The sequence below is a fragment of the Protopterus annectens genome, chromosome 1.part2 (assembly GCF_019279795.1).
Source record: "Protopterus annectens isolate FY-2018-M chromosome 1.part2, PAN1.0, whole genome shotgun sequence".
Lineage (NCBI taxonomy): Eukaryota > Metazoa > Chordata > Ceratodontiformes > Protopteridae > Protopterus > Protopterus annectens.
Genome location: NC_056727.1, coordinates 128,957,376 through 128,982,748, shown reverse-complemented (window position 1 = coordinate 128,982,748; position 25,373 = coordinate 128,957,376). Strand labels below are relative to the sequence as shown.

Sequence of the window (25,373 nt, the reverse complement as noted above, 5' to 3'; positions counted from 1 at the left end):
TCGGAACCGAAACATGTCCTGATATGTCCCCCTCGGACCTGACTGAAGAATCCCGAGTCCCGAACCCACAGGATGGAGCCGACGGGGTCGGAGCCAATGTCGGTACTGATGGAGCTGGAGGGCCCATCGGAGCCGGCCTAGGAACATCACACAGCGTGGAACACTCCGGCTCCGAAGACAGAGATGCGCTCGGAGGAATGATCGAAGAAGTCGGGATGGGCTCCGGAGCTGACTGGACCGGAACCGAAAACAATTTAGCCAAAACAGGTGACTGGAGGAGCCTCTGGACCACCCTATCAACATCCATATCTGAAAGGGTCCTGGAGGATTTGGAGGACAGGGAGGGAGATCGAGATCTCCTCTCAGGAGAAACTGGTTTGAGACTGGGCAACCGGCTCCGAAGAGGTTTCAAAATAATTGGAGCCGACGCCGGTTCCATCAACACGGATACCTCCTGCGGCCCTGAGGACAGTGGAGCCGAGCAAGTCGATGCAATTTTTGAGACTTTCTCCGGAGGCTCCGATGAAGCTGACGGAGCCAGAGATCTTTTCTTAGACTTGGATGACTTAGCTTTACCACTGGGAGAAGAATCCAAATCCTCTTCGAAAGAGGGTTTCAACAGTCCCTTTAAGATCAGCTTATTCTTTCTCTCTTGGAGCACTCTGGGACTGAACGAGTAACAAAAACTGCAGGACTCCTGCAGATGAATGGCTCCCAAGCAATAGACACAAACAGAATGTCCATCGGTGATGGACATTTTGTACCCACATTTAGAGCACTTTTTGAAACCCGAAGGTTTGTGCTCTTTGGACTCCTTAGACATTTTCACAACACACGCCCCAACTTAAAGCAGAAACAACTGACAAGAAGTCACAATTCTCAACATACAAAAACGCGGGAACCAGATATACGAAAACTGTACACACAACACAGGGCACACACACAGACCAAAGATGTCAGAAACCTCTAATTTAAACGGTTAATGACCACCAAGGGGAGCAAACCAAACCTCTAATTTAAACGGTTAGGCAACGGAGGACGAAGAACTAGGTCCTCTAAAAACGGGCCTAGCCCGAGGGAATAGTCAGCGGGATACTCACAAAACACAAACACACTAGCAACTTCAACAACAAATATACAATAGCTATGAAATGAAACTAGCTTTTGGTTTATGAGGAAAAAATTCTCTCAATACTAGAAAAAAAGGTACTTGGCCACAGCCAAAGCGAGACCACATCCGAGCTACACGAGCGGCAAACGAGATCTGGGGATGTGGAGCAGTGCACCATGGGATACCTGCTTAGCCCAGCCAATGAAAGACTTCGAGCTAGAAAAGTTGGCCGAGTTGGAGCCGATATTCGGATCCGAACCCACGGGTAAGAATGTAGGTGAGATAGGACTACATAACATCATAGATATTTCCTGCAAGGCTCCCTTATGTGGATGTGCAGATAAGCTTCTTTCAAGTCTAGGGTGACTAGCCAGGAGTCCTTCGCTAGAACAGGAAGGAGCTGCTGGAGTGCAAGCATTTTGAATTTTGGTACCACCAGGAAGGTGTTTAGGGATGACAGATCCAGATTAAGGTGCCAAGAGTTCTCTTTCCTGGGCACCAGGAAAAGCCCAGAGTAGAAACCCTGTCCCCTTTGTTCTGTTGGCACAGGCTGAATAGCCCTGATACTGAGAAGAGAAAGTACTTGCTTTTCAGCCTCTGTCCACTGGTTTGGAGGAAGGTCTGGCAATCTGCTTGGGGTTGGCAGAGAGTGGAAATAGAATCTGTATCCCTGGGATACAATGTGAAAATCGGTCCTGGGTAATATACTCCCAAGTTTTTTGCATGCAGGGCGAATTTTCCTCCTAGCGGTGCAAGTACTTGGGCACGGCTGGGAAGGATTAATGACAAGTCATTGTGAACTTTTTCCACAGGGTTTGGCTTACCACTCCCAGTTTTTGAGGAGGGAGCACTCCATTGTTTAGATCTGTGCAAACCCTGAGACTGTAGTCTTTATGGTCTGTTGCCCCAGGGTTCGGGCTGAGAAGGTCTGGAAGGACTGGAAAGGAACATTTATTTGAAGACCAATGCCTACTGACTCTAGGTGGCTGTACCTGTAAGAAATCTTTAACAGTTTGCATGGATTTAGCTTTTTCCTCCATCTTTTTAAGAACTTCCTCTGTTTAGAGCCAAACAAACATTCTTGGTTTAATAGAACATCAAGTAATTTTGCCTTGACATGCCCTGGCAAGATTTCTTCCTTCAACCAAGCATGCCTTCTCAGAACAGACCCAATGACAGCAGCCCTGCAAGAAGCTTCTAAGGCATCAAAACCACACTGCAAAGTATGTTTATCAACTTGGTTTGCAGACTGCATTAAGTCTTGTAAGTCCTTACTTTCTGCACAATCAGGAAAAAGCAACATTTTTTGTTTAATTAGATCAATAATATGCTGCTGGTACTTCAACATGTGAAAATGGCAATTTAAAGCCCTGATGGCAAGAGTTGCAGAGGTATAAACCTTCTTACCCAATCTGTCTAGAGCCATAGAATCCCTGTCCGAAAGATTAGGGTTTTTGGCTGTAGAAGCCTTAATACCTTTAGGTCCCTGGGAAATGGTCTCTGGATCCGCAGTGGGATTTTTAAAGAGAAATTTGTGAGAGTCAGAATACTCTGTAGTATCTGTCAGGCTTTCTAAGAGCAGGTGGTAAAGTATCAGGGGTAAGGCTGGATTCCATGAAGACATCATCTACAATATCCAGGACAGGGGGAATAGCTAGAAGCCTATGCTGAGGCAAGTCTAAAAATTCCCCGAGTCTTTTTTTGGACTGAGGGTAGCCCTTCCATTCCCAGTGAAAATGCTCTCTTAGGGTATATGCAGGGTTTAATTGAAAGAAAGGTCCTGGGGAGGGGGGGGTCTGAGGGAATTGAAAAGAATCAGAAGGAAAATCAATTATTTGTCTTTAAGAGGGGGAAGACTGGTTTCCCCTTATTAAAGTAATAAGGTCTTCAGCCATTCTAAGCATTTGTTTCTGTGGCATGGGAACTTGAGAATATGCTTTGGTCGTCGGGTTTCCTAGACGTAGTGCGAACTCTGGGCATGAGAAATTCGGTAGATTTAGTCATCAACGAAGTAGTCTGTGTGATATGAACATCGGAAGGTCTGAATACATCCTCAGAAGCCGGTGCCTGCACAGTGGCTCCGGACTCATCCAAGGTAGAGACATCCGCAGGTTCCATAGTCGAAGAAGCATCTTGCGGCATACTGGACTCCGAATGGGTCTCAGTAGAGGCCTGTGAATCTGTAGAAGCGGGTAACAGGGACTGCGAAAGTGCCTCACTGAGTACTGGCGACTAGCTTAACGGAAGCATTGTCGGCAGTTTTGGAACTATGCGGTCTGTCTCTGTCAAGTTCGAGCATTGAACAAGGCATAAAACCAACAGCAAGGGACGTCGTAGTCTGGGCCTAAACAGGTGACGCAGTAAGAATGAAAATCTCTGTGAGGTATTTGCTTTCCACAGGCAAGACAATTGTTAACTTTTTCTGACATCGGTTAGAGCAAGAAAAAAGGATCCCTAACGGGGTACTTAGCTTTAGAAGACTTCAGGTTTGAAACTCGAAAAACAAAAATTTCAGGTAGCTGCCGACCGGCACTTGCAAACTGCTTCTGCTTTGGGCTCCCGCACGACAAGAAAAGCTAATGTAATAGTGTCAGCTGCATGTTTTATACCCCTTACGACCTGACGTCATGGATGAGGCGTCGGCATCTGACGCAGAAATCCCAAGACTCTGGTATTCGGGCCGACTGAGGGCTACCTACAGGCAGATAAACCCAAGTGTGATGACTGCAACAGTGAAACACGAAGAACATCCATGGGACAAATCGGAGAAAGATTGAGAGTCGGTGGTGGGCAAGCTAATGGGCCCAATGGGAGACTGGGACAGAATTAACCCCATCTGGATCTGAGCTCTGAAGAACTTCCTCATCATCCTATCCACCTCAGCTTCAGACAGGTTCCTTGAAGAACTAAGCAAAGAGCTGACAGATGGCAGCCTGGAATGTTTCCTTGGGGTTTCCTGGAGAAAAGGAGAAGGAAGTCACAGATATGGCCTCTGGTGAGTATCGGGGTGACCAGATCTATGGTGATTTAGCTTTGGAGGATGCAGGTTCCGACGGAGTCAGATACAACTTTTTTTTGAAATTTTTGATAATGGCCAAGTAGCCAAAACTGAAGTAGGTGAGTGGTCTGGAAATCTTTTTCTGTTGTCCTTATCCTTGGAGCTTCAGGCTTCCCTTTATCGGACCTCCTAGAGGAAGTTTGATCCTCAGCAGGAAAAGAGAAAGTAGAAGAAAGGCCTTGTAAAACTAACTGAACTCTGAAATTGATTTTACAATACCTGAAAGCATAAGTATAATGAAAGGTGAATCAGTTGTAACAGGTTTTTCAGATCACTTAGCTATATGGATAGAAATAAATGAAAACAAAAAATACATTAAATTAGTTAAGGATATAAAAATAAAAAATATATGAAATGGAGAAGGAAAAAATATAAGTATGGGAGACCATATTACTATGAGGGATTTCTTTTTCAACTGGTCAGAATAGTGGATTATTTTTAATAAAAAATATAGAAAATGTTTTTCACAGTGGCAGACCGAGAAGAAAAATAAAAGAAAACAGATATACTGAAACATAAAAAGGTTTTAAAAATCCAGTAAGAAATGATAAAGAATCCTACAACAGAGAAAAAATTACAAATGAAATTACAAAAAAGTTAAAACTTTATATACGCAAAGATATTTATTATAAGGTAAAAAAGACGTATCACCATATTTCAGTAAAATAATACAAAAGAAGAGCAGTGTTGTTGTTTGTCTTTCGGCTTTTCCCAATTAGGGGTCGCCACAGCGGAACTCCGATCCACTAATGATTGGCAGTTGGTTTTTATGGTGTCGAGTTGCCAGCCCGACGCCCAACCTTCAACGAAGGCATGCCCATTCAACGCATGTCTTTCGAACGCCCACTCGACCGCGGGAAGGACATGCAGACTCCACACAGAAGGCACTCCCAACCCAAGCAGAGAATCGAACGGGAGAGCCTCTTGCTGTGAGGCAACAACGCTACCGCTGCACCACAGCGGAAGGTCAGTGTGATGAGCGAAATTAAAGACAAACAAAGGAGAAATAAAAAGTCGTCAATCTCAAATTATGGAACTTGTAATAAAGTATGTAGAAGAAATGTTTAAAACAACAAAAGGAAAATGTATCAAAACATGGAGAAAAAGGAAATTTTTAGAGCAAATAAGGAAATTGAAAAAGAAAATACTTTAGAGGAATTAAGAGTATTTAAACATTTAAATATAGATTCAGCATCAGGACCTGATGGAATTGGTTTTGAAAAATAGAGAGACATGTCTAAGAAAATATTTCTTATTGGTCTTAAATGAATGGTTGAATAATTGATTTAAGTACAAGAAATTATGTAGTGGAGTATTAAAATTTATATGGAAGAAAGGAGAAAAGGGAGACAAAATGCCGAGTAATACAGATCATACGATCTTTTTAAAAGTAATACAAAGACTTGAAAACAAGACTAAATACATTATGGAAGAAAGTTTATACGATATAAAAGGAAAAGGATATCATGAATTATTAACACAACTGGCAAATGATATACTAGAAAGCAATCAGGAGTTAAAACTTATGATAGGAGATGTTAATAAAGTATGTGACTCAACTGAACATGAAATGTTATGGGATATAATGAAAGAATATAATTTTAGTAATAAAAATCAGAAACGCTTGTATGGCAGCCTATAGATTTAATAAAATAAAGATTTTAGTAAATGGATGGATAAGTAAGGAAATAGAAATGGGTAAATGAATAAGACAAGGTTGCCCCATGAGCAGTATTCTATTTGCTCTAGTTATGGGACAGATTTGTGTCACAGAAACTCCCCCTTCTGTGGAATAGACTCCCTTTGTCCACATCAATCAGAGTATCTCATTAACCCTTTTTAAGCTCAATCTGGATAACTGGATGGGGGAACAGAAATTACACCCCTGGGATTCCACCTGTGTCCCTGCTGGACAGGGGCATAGCCTAGTAACTTCATATGATTCTATGACCCTATGATTATTGTTGTTAGTGAAGTACATGCTAAACTGAAAAAAGTGAAATATATTATGTGTAAAGACGTTGGGATACTGATATTGATGACATATGCAGATGATACAACTGTAACAGCAAAAAACAGTTTAGAGAAGTGATAATTTGCACAGCTGACTGCTTGAGAGATATAGGTTTGAAATTAAACACAGACAAAGGCAAAGGAATGGGGAAAAACAGAATTAATAGCAGATATTCAATTTACAGTAAAAGGTCTTAATGTGTTGGGTACAGACCTTGGTAAAATGCATGTAACACACAATGGGAAATATTAAAAATAAGAGATTTGTATTAAGAAAAACAGAATTGGTTATCTGTCAAGTGTGCTTATGATTTCTATAAAGTATGACAAACATTTGTCAGAGATAATTTTCCAATTTAATTGGGGTTCTATATTAAATCCAGTGAAAAAGGGAGTATTATACATGGATAGAAAGGAATGAGATTTATGGCTGTTAAACAAAAAAAATGAGAGAGAGAGAGAAAAAAAAGAGACAGAGATGATGGTATCATATTTTTTAAACCACTAAGTACAGAACAATATGCATGGGTCACAACCTTGGCTGAATTATAGGTAAAACAAAACTGCTGCATGAAGGACTGCAAGAGGCCCATTCAAACTCAGCCTTGGCACTATTTCAACATTCACCATGCAACATTTTTGTTTATATGCATGCTAGGGGTATTTAGTAGCATCTAAATGTAACACAGGCACAAGTTACAGCAATGCATTTTACTGATCAAACATCTAGTTTACATTTACAATGCATTCAACACTTACAGATGACTGAAACAACGCAGATTTACTAAAGTGACAAGCAGTTTTACAAATTTAAACAAGGAATTAACCTTTTAATAATAAAAAAATCAGTCTCTTACCAATTCACGTCTTTTGTCATCATCTGTTGCTTCATCTGTTAATTGCGCAAAAACTTCAGAAAGAAATTTTTCATCTTCCTACAAAATGAAGTTTATCAACATTATTATTAAACTTAAGAAATTATCGGTGATCAACAAATTCAAGCTTCTGACAAACTTATTCAATATCGAAAACCATACATGACCAAGTACAGAAAAATATGCAAGATGGATTTCACACTTTCTACTGATTTTGCATTAAGCAAGTGACTGCGGTGCTTCTTCTGACAAGTGCACAATGGGATGAGGTTCCTCTAAGAAGCTTCCCATACAACTCTCGGTCATAGTGTAGTTGTTACTGATATTGGGGGGGTGAAAAAAATGAGGACCACATCAAACCTATAGCAGCTGTTTCAAAGTAAGCTCTCCTGGAAGAATGAAAAAAAAATGAAATGGAGAATGGAAAACTATTACAGTTTGTGGCTTCCTTAAGTCCATTTAAATTTCCTTACCTTGTATTCAGTAAACATAAAGGTTTCAGACTACTGTGATTGTTAATCACCAAGAGTTCATAAATTCTACTACCAGCTTTAAATTGTTGCCAACATACATAGAAGACTTTAGCTGTGCACATTCCTGTCTTTGGCAGTAACATCACAACAATTCTACTTGCATGAAATCTAAATAGATAAAACAGCCCATCAATAGTGCAACTTTACCCCAACATTTGTATGCAGCCACTATACTGATAAACTTTATGAGACACCAGCAAGTGGCACTTGAGTGCTCTTGGTGAAATGCACAGTATACTATTCTCAAAGTTTTACACCCAAGACTTCCCACAGAACAATATAGCTCAACTGTTTCTCGCACACACACTACAACCTCATGTAGTTGAATTACAGCGTTTTTACAGGCCACAAGCTTAAACTCTAAATAAGCTGCAGAAAATATGCCTACAACATAAAACACGTGAATTAAGCACACCAGCAATGTACTTTACTACAGGAACTTAACAGCAAAACATACCAAGCTGGTAACAGAGCAAATGTGAAATGTTTCATATATTATCCACAGTCAGAAAATAATGCTTAAAATATTAAAAAAAAGAGAAACTGAATTAATTGTCCCTTATTTATTATGCAATATAGCTTTTTTCCCATTTTATCTATTGTAAAATTACAAGTAACAGCTACTGACAATTCTGACTATCTATAAATTCTCACCTGTTCTAGAAGAAAAACAAAAAATAATTTGGTTAATAACCTTTTATGCATGACTTTAGCAGTCTATGGCCCTGTAAATAACCAAAAGGACAAGCTGACCACCTCAGTGGTCAGAACTTTCACTGTGAAAAGCACACTTTACACAAATCAAATCACGTTTTTGCAACCTTCTGAGGAAACCTGATGCTCAATCATAATGTACTGAATGCTTTGTAGGAGTAAAAGACTGCTGACTGAACAAGAAAATGTACTGGAGTTTCGTCACTTCCAAACAATACAGGCCATCCCTTTTGGGCACTGGCTTTATCTTCAAGGATATGTCCCAAAAATCAAAGCACTCATTTACATGGCATTATGCTTACAGTTTATGTTGCAGCATGTCTGTTTTGTCTATATATATATATATATATATATATATATATATATATATATATATATATATATATATATATATATATAAACAAAGTGTGCGTTGCTTGATATCCAAAAGCAAGGGTTGCATAAGAAAGAAGAGGGTGTAACAGAATGATATGGTATGTCCCCTACATGAAGTAGGCAATAATGCAACAAACGTTGCAACACACACTGCAGTAACCACGTATATTAAAAGCCGTGTACTGACTAGGCTACATTATACAAAACAAGTTATGGATTGTTTTTAAAATAAAGTACCTGATAAAAACATAACAGCATTAACACAAGTTTTACAGAGATCTCTTGCATAGCAAAGAGAACAGTTTATTTAACTATATATACATTCCATGCAGCACCATCATATTGATGTTCACCCAAAGAAAAAAACAATTTCAAAGAGAAAGGGGGGGAGGTTACATCTTTCACACCAGTTGCATTTGTCACAATAAACATGGGCATCTATCAAACCAGTATTTCAATCTTTAATTACAATATTCAATTCAACAACAACAAAAAAAAAAGGAAACCTAAACACAGCATGTGAAATTTACCTGCAGCATGCTGACTATCTCCACTTTATTGAAGAAAATAAATGAAGTAAGTGTAGAAAGAAAATTTTCTTCAAAAACAGAAGGTGTTGGCAAGATGATGTCCTGGATATACTGGACCCTATAGGTTTGATGAATTTTTTGCCTAAGTTCAGAGTCTGTGATGGGAATTACTTCTTTAAACTTAGCTGTTGTGGTCAAGAACTCCCTGTGTCTTTTAGGCTGAGGTAAAGAAGGATCATATTCAAGGCAGCCCACAACATCCATGATGCATTCATCAGAAAACATGACTTCAAACAAAGTGGCTTTATTAAGAAATAGAATTCCACGAATAATTTCATATAAATGATGCAGACCATCAGTGTTTCCTACACTCTCACAAACTTGGAAAAGCTGTAGCAATTTTTTCAGGTAGCCTTCATTTTCTAAGGCTAGTGCCAGCTTCTCTCTACGTATTGGTGAGGAAAGTACAGAAGTTACCAGGTCAGCAATCTCTTCCAGTTTGCCAAGTTCACATGGAGGAAGTTCTATTAAATGACTTGTTTCAGGCATTTCTTCAAATCGCTCCTCTTCAGATTCATCAATGAGGTCCTGAGTAATATCTACAGATGGATCTTTACCTTGCACCTGGATGGACATGAAAAGGATATTTAACATGCAATGCATAACAGCACTACCACAACCACTAACAAAGCACAAATCATATTCTCTAAACAAAGTCCGTGTACTACTATAACAAAAACAGAAGTTTCCATTTTTCTCAAAATTACAGAAATACATCTTGTTAATTTCATTTTTAGAAGAAATTTCCAAAGAGAAATTAAGTTAAAATGCACAATAGCAGCAAGGGTTTTTCTTCTACACTGCTTAATTCTGGCACTAATTCTTATAGTAGTATTGCTGTATTTAACAAACGACCAAATATTAAAACAACAGTACTGTGCACACAATGTATTATCATACTAAGCATATTCAGTCTGCACATACACTCACACAAGCAGATTTGCTAGTCACTTCTATACCAGCATAGATAAAGGATATTGTCTTTTCTGTAGGTCCAGCTACATACATATTAAAGAGAGAGAGAGAAAAATTAACTACAGTGTCTGAAATTATTTAGGATTTCTATAACAAGAAAACAAACAGTATACTTATTTATTGTATTAATTTGTTAACCAGGTAAACCCACTAAGCACACCCCTCTTTTAAGGGGTGACCCAAGAACCCTGTCTGATTAATTGACTTGCCTACACAATTAGGAAATGGAAGTTGAGGGATTCAAACCCTGGACTGTAAGATGAAATTTATGTGAGGTGGATTTGAAAATTCCAAAAACCATGCCACAAGCCTTACACCAGCGAACACTGTCAATGTGAAAAAGTATATAAGGTTCCAGTATCAGAGGATATACACCATTCATGAAGCTAGTGTAAGCAGTACTTGTGCAAGAGATGGACAGTGCAGCGTACACATTGTAGAGTGCAGAGGGTTGACTACTCCCCTGCAAAAAAGATTTAATGATGCAGCGAGCTTCAAAATTCATTGCATTTATCTACAAATCGTACTTTATTTCTACAAAGTTGCAAGATTTCGCAACTAAGAATATCACACTTCTGGCAGGAAGCCAAGTACCTGAAGTGATGCTCATTTCACAATGACAACATGTCACTCGGTATCTTCTCCTACTTTGTAGATTTCGTTTAATTTTATAAGTGAACATATTCTAACACTTTTAGTTTACATGACAGAAGACTTAAGTTATCTTGAAGACAGCATTCCTTTCAAGATTCTTGTGTTCAATTCATACCAAATTACTGCAAAATGAGACTCCCGAAACTCACAATTCTCTTCTCTCGTCGTGATGACCATTTTTATTTACTGCACTATTAAAACAAAACATATAAAATGATTACATAAACATTTTCTAGAAAATATAGCTGAAATACCAGTTGTCAAGCTACAACCAAACACACACCACTAACAGAAGCAGGCTTTATACTGCAGGATCAGTGTTCTACCAAAGACACATCTCTGACTGCAGGTCTTATGGTCAGTTATTACCTCAAAAATGTCAGGATGACGACTCTTTCACCTGCACACATAACTTGCACTAAAAGCCTAGAGATCAAACTAAAGCACAGTTTAGAAAGCAGAGCCACCAGGAAAATACCCAAACAACATGCAATTTCCAAGTTAAAAGGATAAATGAACCAAAAGGCAGGCAGATGTCCCTGAAGTGAACATTACCCATTATAGACCTTTAGAGAGAAGCTGCTAAGAGCAGCTAACACAGGAATATCTTTCACTATCGAGCGCACTCACTACAACCAGTCATTAGAATCTGCTCCCTCCTTCATGCAGTGTCTTGTAAGAATATAAAAGTTCCAAAGTAATGTTTTTGTCCTGGTACCTTATCAGCCATGATATACACGGACTCTACAAAAAGGGGGAATTAAGCAGAAAGAGAGAAAGCTTTCAGCAAACAAGACCCAAAAGGTCTATGCACACAATTTAGGGACTAGGAAAGTCTCAGAGAAAAAAAAAACACCCAAATCACATGAGCTACTTCTCCTAACAACTATAACTTTTTTTCTCCTTAACAAGGAAAAAAGTACCTCAAAGGTGTAGGACAGAAGATGAAGGCAAAAATGCAGGACAAAAAGCTACTACCAGGAGTAACAACTGAAAAGAGCTGATCCCTGGAAAACACATCCATCATTTTGTGTGGTAAACGAGATCTGTGTACATTAGGGTTGCTGAAATATTATGGCAGTAAAGAGCAGCTTTAGCCTTTGAGACAAAAGTTTAAATTGCCAGCTTTGAATCTGTGCAGATCAAACATACCTGACTGTTACCAGCAGATAGAACACACAAGGGATAAAAATTATCATAAATAAAAACAACTGCATATAGCAAAATGAGACTAATCATGGACATGGCCCTCATTCAAATCTGCTAAGTTTGTGGGATAGCTCAATTCCAGGACACCAGAACTGGTATAACCCTCTACACCAGTGAATAGCTGTCAAATGACCACTTAAACACATTACTGTTACTCCTCCAAACATCAAAATGTCACTCCCATTTCTTTCATTACAACAGAAGACAATCAAAGACAGAGCAGCAACAACCAATGGAAAGAGGACACTAACTTCACTCAAAAGTAAAGTACAGCTAAACATATTTCAGCAGGATATGCAGCCTCCAAATACCAGAAAATACTGTGCAAATACATAACAAAAAGCTGAAGTGTAGCAACAATCTATGGTTTGGTAACTACATGTCATCAGCTTGACAGCCTACGTACATCATGTGTACAAAATAGGGTGACACATGGTAACCACTTTGGGTGAAATACTCTTGCTGCATTACCGGTGAGGCAACAGTGTTCCAAGAGGTTTACTACTGAAATGTCGAAAGGCACTACATCGACTGTACTATAGTCGAACACGGAAGTTCGAAAATAGTAATGTCGACGACAAAAAAACAATCTAGGAATGGTTTTAACATGGGTCGAGGTAGGTGTTCAGTATTATTCAGAACTACAAACATCTCCCCTACCTCGACCCATGTTAAAACACAGTCCTAGATTGTTTTTTTGCCGTCGACATTACTATTTTCGAACTTCCGTGTTCGACTATAGTACAGTCAATGTAGTGCCATTCGACATTTCAATAGTAAACCGTTCCAAGATATGACTGTGTAAACATTGGGTACCACTACTTTATACAACTGTGAAGCTCCCTTGCTGTGCACAAGGCTCAGTATGTTATATACCACTGGTCTAGAGGTTGAACACTCCTGCAACATACTCACTGCTTCAGTGACTTAATATGCAGTCAGCCCAAACTGCATCAGACAGCATTTATTAAACTGCATTTGCTGTAGATGGTTTCAGCTACAGAGGATGCAAATGTACATCATGCTTCCTATACTGCATTTATCTCAACAGTACAGATGAATGTAGTGGCAAATAATTGACATTTCCACTGGGTACAAAATACATGCTATAGATCTGAACCAGGTTTACACCAGTCTCTTATTTTGTAAACAATAAAAAACAAAAAAACTAAAATTCATCTGGGTTTTTTTTTTTTTTTTTTTAAAGTGAAACGTCATGAGTGCACTTGGTAATGAAACATGCAGCATTTATAATGTTGGGCAATGTTCCCACACACAAAACTCTGTAACACAATTATAATCTACATACTAGTGGCAAACAGTATAGTCAATTTCAACAATAGCTACAGCTGATAAGGCAAAAATATCAGCATCTCAAACTTCTCCACATACAACAGTAAGTTTAAGTGGAACATATTCCACACTACCAATGGGTGCACAAGTGGTCAGAAATTCTTCATATAGGAAATTTAAAGTTCCATGGAACAGACTGTGTTACGTCAATGCATCCACACAACGATCACCTGTATGCAAAAAAAAGAGAGACTTACACACTCCTACACACATGCATAACACAAGGTCAAAGTCAGAAAACATTGGGGGGTGCAGAAACATCCAGGACTCCCCACAAATTGGGATGCACTGAACATGTTGAGTAATACATGTCAAAAATGTCCCATTGATAGGAGTGGTAAAGGGAGGTGATGCACTTTCCAACATCAATGCATCTGAATGTCGTCATTCTATTAAGTAGCGTGTCTGAACAAATTCCAAAGGTGATGTAAAACATCATGTCAAAGTTCTTTTCACACAACATACCTAAGCTAGGACTTCTCAACTGTAAATAATTAGTGTACTGCCTTAGACAACTGCACCTTGTCCAGTAAGTAGATTTTGTAGCTTTAACTTCTACATGCAAGACATTCATACTGTTTTGATTTGCGTTATGCATTTAATCAGGTTAGACAGCAGATTCTTTTTTTTTCAAAAATCTTTACTATGTTTTATGAATACATCATAATTAAAACACATCAAAGACATATGTCACCAATTATACAGGCATCGTTAACTAGCAATTACTAGTACATAATATGCAACATACAATCCACAAACTATATACAAAAGTGCTATATGCCTACTCCTATGAAACAGGAGTACTTCTGATTTAAACATTCTATATAAGAAAGAGTTGAGAGAGAAAAAATCAAGAAACAATTTAGTTACAGAGAATGAGATGGGATCCCAATCCTAAAGAATATAGAATTAAGTACTATGGTTAATTTAAAAAGTGATCAAATGGTAAATTCCAGTATTCTAGAAAAGGCTGATGTAATTTTTGACTATGCATTAGATATTTATGGGCTGTTATATACTTGATACCAATTTGTTTAAACCTTTTCCAAGGTACTTGGTATCTATCTTTCTTAAAGTCAAGCTTATCCAGTTAAAAAGTACTGCAGATCCACCTGCATCTCTTTTTACTTTGAGTCTCATTTGTGATCTCTAAAATTATGTCCATCTGTCTGCTTATGGACCTTAATCGTAAGTTTCTTTACATGTAGCTGGTAAACGACAGCTCTAAATACAGAAGTGCAAGTTGTTTAACACACATACACACCACCAGACTGTCTAATAAATGCCTAAATGTGGTGCAGCTTGTGCCATTTTCTTTTTGTCAAATGACGTGATCAGTCATCTGTCCACTGTTCCCTTTCCACAACACTTGTAGAGATCAACAAGCTGTCCACTGTTCCCTTTCCACAACACTTGTAGAGATCAGCAAGTACTCACTCAGTTTAGGAGCATTTGCATTTAATATTACTATTAGTGAACTTCAGAGAGAAATCTTCTAGTTATTTGAACCGCTAGGAGTTGGACTGGAAACAAACGTTTTAATGATCCTGCTGCATCCCGAAAAGTTAACTAATAAGTGTGTATATAAAAGGAAAATTTTACCAAAGGAATCTTAGCTTCAGTGTCTTTTTTGAGGAACACCACGTAGATTCCTAGAAGCACTTTGCTGCGCAAGTAAAGAACACTCCATCAGTGCAAAAGGAATTTGAAGGCTGGATGAAAAGCTCGAGATTTTGTGAGAGTTTTTTGTGAGTTTGTTTCATTGTTAAGAAGAGTCAACCATCAACAGAATTAAGACCAAAAAGACGTACTGAAATGCAGTGACTGAAAAAAATGGCTGTGGGGAGACTGAAGGCAGGGACTGTGAGTTGCAATTAAACCTGCTAGTTCCACCACAGCTTAGGAATACAGAATCTGATGAGATTCTGCATTGTATGACCTTGTTCCAGTACCTGATTTCTTCTGGTTTTCTCCATGCCCTGACCCCTCAACCGACAGGCACTGTATACTCACATGAAAAGTACATTACACGAATATAAAGCAAAACATATTTATTTAAATCTGGAATCCTTATTTGAGTACATTTCAGAGGCAAGGTCTGTCATACTACTGTGAGACATCTGCTCTTAGATTTGGTCCACTACTATACTACAAATGTCTATTGACATTTGGAAATGCTACTGTTTGGCATTAGGTCATCAAACAATATGTACATTTTACATTTCTTCAGGCCAATAAAATTCCTCTGATTCACAGCATTAATATATTCTCATGGGATAAGAACCAACAATCAGCCTTAATATTTGCTGTCATCGTATATGTTATAGAATCAGTAAACAAAATAATCACGGCAAAGTGCTAACTGTGAGGGGCACAGAATAGTGTCTCAAAGCAAAAGACTAATACATTACAGTAGCCATTCTGTGACCGAGATGAGATGAATGCGTTGTATCCAAGTCTCGTATATCAGCTCCCTGAACTTTTCTTTTTGGGTAAACTGACAACTGAAATGACATATGGCCTCTAATACACAAATCTGTTTTGTCAAAGGTGGGCAGTGCCACATTCTCAAAATGTACTATATATGTTTTTCCACGGTCAGTTGAACTTCTGCTCTCAGTACAGTCAACAACAAAGGCCAAAAACTCTTTTTTTTTTTTTTTTTTTTTTTTTTAACTGAGCCATCATTACATCAGAAGTAGCATTTCTATACATTTTGCATCAGTATCAAATGTTACAGTTTTGCAAATTGACAATGCAAAAATGGAATCTGACTGTCTAGCTGGGCGGGGGTGCTAAGCAAGCAGTGATATGTACAAGGCTTGAATTATGTAACACTTTTTAAAAAAAATTATACTAAAACTTCGTTAAGACAAACACAAGAAACAGAACCGCTTATTTGACATGCAAACTAGTGTCCCCATATTGAGGCGAATATTGTCACACATTAGGAAGCTAGATGCCACTTGCAATCTGACAAAATACAGTACGCATCACTGTGGTGTATATACACAGGGTTTAAGTTTCAAAAAAACTGTTTGCAAAGAATAGAGACATGATGAAATATTTTCCATACATGGATTGGTAAATGAAAACACAATACTGTCATGAAGGGTATCTATACAAGTACAAGGTGTTGGGGGAAAAAGTACACTTTGAAGAGTCGGTAAGAAAAACAAAGAAATTTATCTGAGGTACAGTAGATTAACGCTGTCCGGTTCGATTCTCAGCTACAGCGTCTTCTGTGTGGAGACATGCGTGAATGGGCGTACCTTCGTTGAAGGTTGTGCATCAGGCCTGGCAAGCCGGTACGTAAAAATCAACTGCCAATCAGTGGACCGGAGTTCCGCTGTGGCGACCCCTAACCGGGAAAAGCCGAAAGACACAAACAAACAAACAGTAGATTAACTTTAACATTCTAATAAACTGTCTTTCCGCTTTTCCCGGTTAGGGGTCGCCACAGCGGAACTCTGGTCCGCTAATGATTGGCAGTAAATTTTTACGTGCTGGCTTGCCGAGCCTAACACACAACCTTCAACGAAGGAAGGCCCACTCATGCATTTCGACACACAGAAGACGCTCTGAGAATCGAACGTGCAACGTCTAACTGAGGCAACACCGCTACCGCAGCACCACCACCGCAGTTAACATTAACATTCTAATACTGACACTGATATCTCATGGAAGTAGGTTGTGTTTTAGGTGGCAAAGTGACATCTACCTGCAAGCTAACAGAATGTGGCAGGTACCCTCAGTTTAAAAAAAAAAAAAAATCGAAAGGTTATGATAAATAACATCTGCAATGCTTAAACTGATCATACACAGTGCCAGTAGTTCAACAGAAAGCACATTCACCTTTGGTGCTGGAAGATCAAAAGGATGTGGGTTCTATTCCCACTCCAGGTGAATGCATTAACTTTCAGATTACTGACACTGCAGTACAGAATGAACAGGGTGCTGCACTCCTCAGTGTGCCACCCTATGGTTGAGATATTAAACTGAGGTCCCATCTCCTTGATTTGATGGCAGCTCAAGTGGATGTAAAAGATCCCATACGACCTGCTGAAAAGAGCAGGATAAATTCCTGGATGCCCTGGTCAAATTCCCACTAGTAGTAAATACCACCTTGGGTCTTCCCTAAAGAGAGGCCACTAAGCGTAGCAGAACTAAACAGATCAACAAAGGATAAATAAAAATGTAGAAATGAAATGCGACAGTGTCACAATGGGAGTGGCATATACCAAAAGTGGGAGTTAAAAAATTTATATTAAAACATGGTGGTTACTAAGAACACATACACAGATGTTTGCTTGGTTTCAATAATGAACATAAGCAATACTGTTATGCCTGCATCAATACTGTAAAAGCATTAAACATGCATGTTTTGTAGATTAATACTGCTGTTTTGAAATACTAAGAAAATGTGGTACGCATAATTTACATTTATTGTGAAATACCACAAAAAGTTAAATGTACTATCCAGTCTTGTCACACATTAATGGAAAGCTCCTGAACAAATAAAAACTTGCTTGCTGATACCTTAAGAGTCCTTCTTGCACACCTGCAGAAATATAACTGAGCATAACACTACTACATTCATTTTGGCATGTAAAATATTTTCTTTCATGTATTTTCAATATAAACCAGGGACTTCCAATACAGCTGCACACTGATCAACAGTTTAACTTCAGGCTCTCCCAGTTTGAAAACAGAAACTGAGAAATAGCCAAACTGAGAAATAGCCAACGAAATTCACATTTTGAGTAAGATTCAGTTACTGACTAGTAAGCAAACTGTCAGGATGCCAAAGGAAAATGAGAGAGCCTGAATGAAAATCTACCAGGAAAAGATTGACAGAACAACTAAATAGGAAGAATCTTGCAGATGTCCAGCAAAAAGCATTTCTACCTTCAGTTTTGGTACAAGAGATGACTTCCAGTAATTTAGAGTAAAAAATAAATCAAATATACTCACGGATTATTAAAATAAATGAAACGCTGAAGGACTGCATCAACTCAAACAACAAAGGGCTGAAAAAAAGAGATGCTTTCAGTAGCTATTCAGATGAATTGAAAATTGCAAATAACAGTGGCTGAAATGAAGAAAAAAAATGGTCAAGAGTGACGCTTCTGAAGAAATGTTTAAAAAAATGGCAGAATTAGAAGACAACGAAAGTACAGTTGTGTGCCTACCATAAATGTAGATGTTTTGTTGCAGTCATTACACTTGGAGTTATCCTGCTGGCAGGCTACCCGCAGTTGGCCAAAATTCCAAAGTCTAGGTCCGGCGTCTGTTGCGGTCGCCTCTTCCCTGACGTCAGTGCGCCAGGGGTATAAAAGATGCAGCCGACGCCATTTTCTTTAGTTCTTCTTGCCCCAGATGTCAGGTGCCCCCAAATAGGTAGGCTAAAAAAAAAATTATGCCAAGAAGCATGCATGTACTAAAATAAACATTTCCTTCATCTACAAGCAAATACACCACATATGTTGTATAGAATAGAGAAGTACAGAAAAGTCCCAGCAAAGTAACCTGGACTGCAACAGTGAATATACTCGAACATCTACATTTATGGTAGGTACACAACTGTACTATGTTTATCGTGTTTCACTGTTGCAGTCATTACACCTGGGTTGAATCCCAAAGCTGAGGTTGGGTGGCTGGGCCTAAATAGGATTAGGAGAGGCTACAAGGCCCTGCAGAACTGCAGTGGCAAAGCCTGCTCTGGATTTAGAGTAGAGAGGTAAGTGGTAGTGCTTGGTGAAAGTGTCCACTGAACTCTAGGTTGCAGCCTCTAAAATGTCTTTGGTTGGTACTCCTCTGAGGAAGGCTGCTGAAGTGGCTGCTGCTCTGGTTGAATGTGGCCTAATGCCCTTAGGCACTGATTTGCCATGTTGTGAATAGCAGAAACGAATGCAGTGTCCTATCCATTTTGAAATAGTCTGCTTTGAGATAGGCTTTCCTTGTGATCCTGCAGCATAAGCTACAAACAGTTGCCCAGTTTTTCTGAAAGCTTTTGTTTTGTTCAAACAGAAGTGTAGCTGTCTGTGTATGTCCAAAGCATGCAGAAGTCTCTCCCCTTTATTCTGGGGGTTTGGATAAAATGTTGGCAAATGAATGGTTTGGTTAAGAGCCACACTGGATACTACATTTGGCATAAATGTTGGGTTTGTCCTTAGAGAAACCCTGTCCTGATGAAAAATGATGAAAGGATCCACTGCCATTAATGCCTGTAACTCTGAGACTCTTCTTGCTGAAGTTATTGCTACGAGAAGAGCAGTTTTCCATGATAAGAATTTTATATCAGCTGTACTGGCTGGCTCAAAAGGAGGCAGTGTGAGCTTTTCTAAAACAAAATTGAGGTCCCATGTAGGTATCGGTGCTCTCCTTGGGGGTCTTATATTTTTTGCCCCTCTGAGGTACTGTCTTAGTAGTGGATGAGAGAAAAAAGGAGGTTCCGTATTGTAATGAGCTGAAATGGCAGAGGCATGGATCTTAATTGATGAGAAGGATAGGCCTTTGTCCAGCATCTCAGTTAGGTATTGCAAAATCTGAGGTATATTTGGAACAAGTGGTTTGAGTCCTTGTGCCTGGTTCCAAGCACAGAATCTCTTCCATTTTTCTGCATAAGATTTCCTAGTGCTGGGCCTCCTGGCTTCTAAAATGACATCCATAATTTGAAATCCAATAATGAAATCCATAATTTAGAGAGAAGTGTGGTCTGAGTGGCTATATTATCTGCCATGCCGCCAGATTTAAGGTTCTGAGTTGACACTGCAGAATCTGATTGCTTTGAGTCAGAAGATGAGGAATTTGAGGTAAAGCCCAGGCTGGGCCTTGAGACAAGCTCTTTAGGACTGGGTACCAGTGCTGGCGTGGCCAGTCTGGGGCAATCAGAATGTTTTTTGGCTGCTCTTGTCTGACTTTTAGGAGCACCTTGGGAAGAAGAGGCAGTAGAGGAAAGGTATAAACTTGTCAGTGTTTTCCAGCTGAATGATAGAGCATCCACTTTCCATGCTTGTGAGTTAAAAGTTCTTGTGCAGAATCTCTGTAGTTGGCAGTTGTGAGGGGAGGCAAAAAGATCTATGTCTGGGCATCCCCATTTCCTTGTTATCACGCTGAAGACCTGTGGATTTAGTTTCCATTCATGAGGATCCATGAGACTTCTGCTTAGTTCGTCTGCTAGAGTATTTTTCTTTCCTGGCAGGAATTGTGCCTGCAGATGTACTTGATAGGTCAGTGCTGTGTTCCACAAAGTCATGGCTTGCCTGCAGAGGGGGTAGGAATGTGTGCCCCCTTGCTTATGTACCACATAACTGTGGTATTGTCCGTCTTTAGTAATAGTTGTCCTGGATGTAGTAGATCCTTGAAGGCTGTCAGGGCATGCTGTACAGCTAGCATCTCTTTTTGATTAATGTGAAGATGCATTTGTTCCTTGGGCCACGTGCCCTGAATACATTTTCCTGCCATGTGTGCCCCCCAGGCATAATCCGATGCATCTGTTGTTATTGTCTGCCTGGCTGTGGGTAAGGTGAAAGGCTGTCCCTTGTTGTGGTGACAGGCAGGTGCCCACCATCGAAACTCCTGTTGCAGGCAGGGAATAAGAGTTATTATTGTTTCCAGGCTGTGGCAATGTTGAGTCCAAACACTTTTTAGATACCATTGTAGTTTCCTCATATGCAGTCTCGCATATGGAATTAGTAGAATGCAGGATGCCATGAAGCCCAGAGCCTGCAGAATTTTTCTTGCAGGGAGCTGGGTCTTTGTTGCCATCATTTGAAAGTAATGAGTCAGTTGCCTTTGCTTGTCTGGCGTGAGATAAGCCATCTGGGCAGTTGTATTTAAGCTTGCACCCAGGAATATTATCTCTTGAGAGGGCACTAGTTTTGACTTCTTTTTGTTTACTGTGTACCCTAGGCAAATTAGAAATCTTTTTACAAACGCCAGATGCTTTAGTAGAATGTCCTTGCTCTCTGCTTGAATAAGGCAGTCGTCCAAGTAGGGATATATTTGAATTCCTTTTTGTCTGCAAAATGCAATTACTGGTGCCAGGCAGTTTGTGAAGACCCTGGGCGCAGTAGATAAGCCAAAGGGCAGTGCAGAGAATTGGTAATGCATTGAGCCAGCTATGAATCTGAGGTATCTTCTGCAAGATTGTCCGATTGGGACATGCAGGTATGCCTCCTTGAGGTTCAAAGTAACTAGCCAAGCCTTCTTGCCCAGCATGGGTAGAAGTTGCTGCAGTGTTAACATTTTGAATTTCGGAACATCCAGGAAAGTATTTAGGATTGACAGGTCCAGTATTGGTCTCCAGGCTTTGCCCTTTCTGGGTACCAGGAAAAGTCTTGAGTAAAATCCGTGTCCCCGTTCTTGCTGTGGTACTCTTTGAATAGCTCTCATGTCCATGAGAGCAGAAATTTGTTTTTTGTGCCTCTGCCCATTGGTTTTGTGGCACGTCTGGCATACCTTTTGATTTTGGAAGGGTGTGAAAGTGGAACCTGTAACCCTGAGAAACAATATTCAGTACCCATTTGTCCTAGGTGATCATGTGCCAATTTTGTGAAAAAAGTGCTAGCTTTCCCCCTAAGGGTGCTGCCAAAAGGTAAGTGCTTGGCATTTGTAGAGGGAAGTCAATGGGACTGTTTCCTATAAGGTTGTGATTTGTCTTCTCCTCCTTTGGGGGTTGAAAAGTACAGTTTTGTACCTACCATAAATGTAGATGTTCGAGGATCCACATTGCTGCAGTCCTAACCATTGGGTAGTCCGCTGTCCAGTCGGCCCGAATACCAAAGTATATGGCTGACGCCGGGTCAAGGCATTAGACTGACGACAGGACGCCAGGGTACTAATGCGCATGACCGACGCCATATCCTCAGTCTTTTCTTGCCCCAGATGTCAGAAGGCCCTAAAAAGACAAGGCCCAAACCAAAACACCAACAAAAACCCTGCACCAAACATATATACAATATATACAAATGCACAAGAATATAGCCTAACCCACACCACAACCCCTAAACACAGAGGGGAAGGAGGAGGTAACTGGACTGCAGCAATGTGGATCCTCGAACATCTACATTTATGGTAGGTACAAAACTGTACTATGTTCTTCATTCCACATTGCTGCAGTCCTAACCATTGGGTAGAATCCCAAAGCAGAGGTAAGGGAGGCTGGCAAATCATAAGGAAGCAGGAGCTGTCAACATGCCTTGCAAAATAGCTGTGGCAAAACCAGCCCTAGATTTAGAGTAGAGAGGAAGGTGGTAATGCTTAGAGAAAGTATGTACTGAACTCCAAGTAGCTGCCTCCAAAATATCCTTAGTTGCCACCCCCCTGAGAAATGCTGTTGAAGTGGCAGTAGCCCTTGTGGAATGAGGCCTAATCCCAGCCGGAATCTCCTTGCCATGATGGGAATAACAAAATGAAATGCAAAACCCAATCCACTTAGAAATAGTTTGCTTAGACACAGGCTTGCCCTGAGAAGTCAAGGCAAAAGAAACAAACAACTGCTGAGACTGCCTGAAATCCTTAGTCCTGCTTAAATAATAACGTAACTGCCTATGTACATCTAAAGTGTGCAAAATCTTTTCTCCCTTGTTTTGGGGATCTGCATAGAAAGTAGGCAAATGAATAGTTTGGTTTAAAGCCACACTAGAAACCACCTTAGGCATAAAGGAAGGATTAGTACGTAATGATACTCTATCCTTATGGAAAATCAAAAAGGGCTCTACTGCCATAAGGGCCTGCAACTCAGAAACCCTTCTTGCAGAAGTAATGGCCAACAAAAAAGCAGTCTTCCATGACAAGTATTTTAACTCAGCAGTAGCCGCAGGCTCAAAAGGTTGTAGAGTAAGTTTTTCCAACACAAAATTGAGATCCCAAGCAGGAGTAGGAGCTCACGGGGGTCTTATATTCTTTGCCCCTCTAAGAAAAGTACAGTTTTGTACCTACCATAAATGTAGATGTTCGAGGATTCCATTGCTGCAGTCCTTACTATTGGGTATAGTCCGCGTCCAGTCGGCCCGAATACCAGAGTATAAGGCTGACGTCGGTCAGGGCGCATTAGACTGACGCCAGTACGTCAGGGTACTAATGCGCATGACCGACGCCATATCCTCAGTCTTTTCTTGCCCCAGATGTCAGAAGACCCTAAAAGACAAGTCCCAAAATACCTGCACCAAAACATGTACAATATATACAAGAATATATACAAAAATATAAGCATGTAAACTCACCTACACAACCACCCCTAAACACAGAGGGGAAGGAGGGAGGTATTGACTGCAGCAATGGAATCCTCGAACATCTACATTTATGGTAGGTACAAAACTGTACTATGTTCTTCGTTTTCCATTGCTGCAGTCCTTACTATTGGGTAGAATCCCAAAGCAGAGGTAAGGGAGGCTGGCAAATCATCAAGAAGTAGGAGCTGACAACATGCCTTGCAAAACAGCTGTGGCAAAACCAGCCCTAGACTTAGAGTAGATAGGAAGGTGATAATGCTTAGAGAAAGTATGCACTGAACTCCAAGTAGCTGCTTCCAAAATATCCTTAGTTGCCACCCCCCTTAGAAATGCTGTTGAAGTGGCAGTAGCCCTAGTGGAATGAGGCCTAATCCCAGCTGGAATCTCCTTGCCATGATGGGAATAACAAAATGCAATGCAAAAGCCAATCCACCTAGAAATAGTTTGTTTTGATACAGGCTTGCCCTGTGAACTCAAAGCAAAAGAAACAAACAACTGCTGAGACTGCCTAAAATCCTTAGTCCTGCTTAAATAATAACGCAATTGCCTGTGTACATCTAAAGTGTGCAAAATCTTTTTCCCTTTATTTTGAGGGTCTGCATAAAACGTAGGCAAATGAATAGTTTGGTTTAAAGCCACACTAGAAACCACCTTAGGCATAAAGGAAGGATTAGTACGTAATGATACCCTATCCTTATGGAAAATCAAAAGGGCTCTACTGCCATAAGGGCCTGCAACTCAGACACCCTTCTTGCAGAAGTAATAGCCAACAGAAAAGCAGTCTTCCATGACAAGTATTTCAATTCAGCAGTAGCTGCAGGCTCAAAAGGTTGTAGAGTAAGTTTTTCCAACACAAAATTGAGATCCCAAGCAGGAGTAGGAGCTCTACGTGGGGTCTTATATTCTTTGCCCCTCTAAGAAACTGCTTGAACAAAGGATGCGAAAACAAAGGTGGGTCACAATCATAGTGAGCTGAAATTGCTGCAGCATGAATCTTAATGGAAGAGAAGGACAAACCTTTGTCCAATAACTCAGTAAGATATTGAAGAGCCACACTCAAATTAGGCTCAGAAATCTCCAAATTCTTTGCTGTACTCCAAAATAAAAATCTCTTCCATTTTTCATGTGACACTCTCCTTGTACTAGGTCTTCTAGCTTCCATAATCACATTTAAAACTTGTTGAGGAAGTTGAGACCTGCTGTGTTTCAACACAGAATATGCCAGGCTGTTAGATGAAGAGAGTGAAGCTTGACATTGAGCAGATGACCGTCCTTCTGAGATAACAGATGAGGAATCAGAGGTAAAGGCCATGGAGGCTTCTTTACTAGACTCGTAGTAGTGGGTACCAGTGTTGCCGAGGCCAATCTGGAGCTATCAAAATCATCCTTGGCCTGTCTTGTCTGACCTTTAATAGTACCTTTGGAAGAAGAGGCAGAGGTGGAAAGGCATACACATGAAGGTTTTTCCAACTGAAAGACAGAGCATCCACTTTCCAAGCTGTGTGATGAAACCCCTTTGTGCAATACTTTGGCAGCTGGTGGTTTAGTGGAGAAGCGAACAGATCTATGTCTGGAGTTCCCCATGACACTGTCAATTTCTGAAATACATGAAGATCCAGTTTCCCCGCGTGGGGATCCATGATTTGTCTGCTTAACACATCTGCTAAGGAGTTCT

The 25,373-nt window shown here is 40.0% G+C and overlaps 1 protein-coding gene across 5 annotated transcripts in view; it reads right to left on the bottom strand.

Annotated features, from left to right (window-relative positions):
- Positions 1–25,373, bottom strand: part of PPP4R3B (protein phosphatase 4 regulatory subunit 3B) — a 2,189,617-nt gene that overhangs the window by 1,708,055 nt on the left and 456,189 nt on the right. For 4 of the 5 annotated variants that reach the window (XM_044055224.1, XM_044055233.1, XM_044055261.1 and 1 more), the window contains exons 4-5: positions 9,210–9,833; positions 7,040–7,117 (exon numbers count right to left, since the gene is read on the bottom strand). In XM_044055224.1, the coding sequence (XP_043911159.1) occupies positions 7,040–7,117; positions 9,210–9,833 (702 nt within the window). The remainder of the gene's footprint in view (positions 1–7,039; positions 7,118–9,209; positions 9,834–25,373) is intronic. The other variant, XM_044055250.1, reaches the window with a different exon arrangement.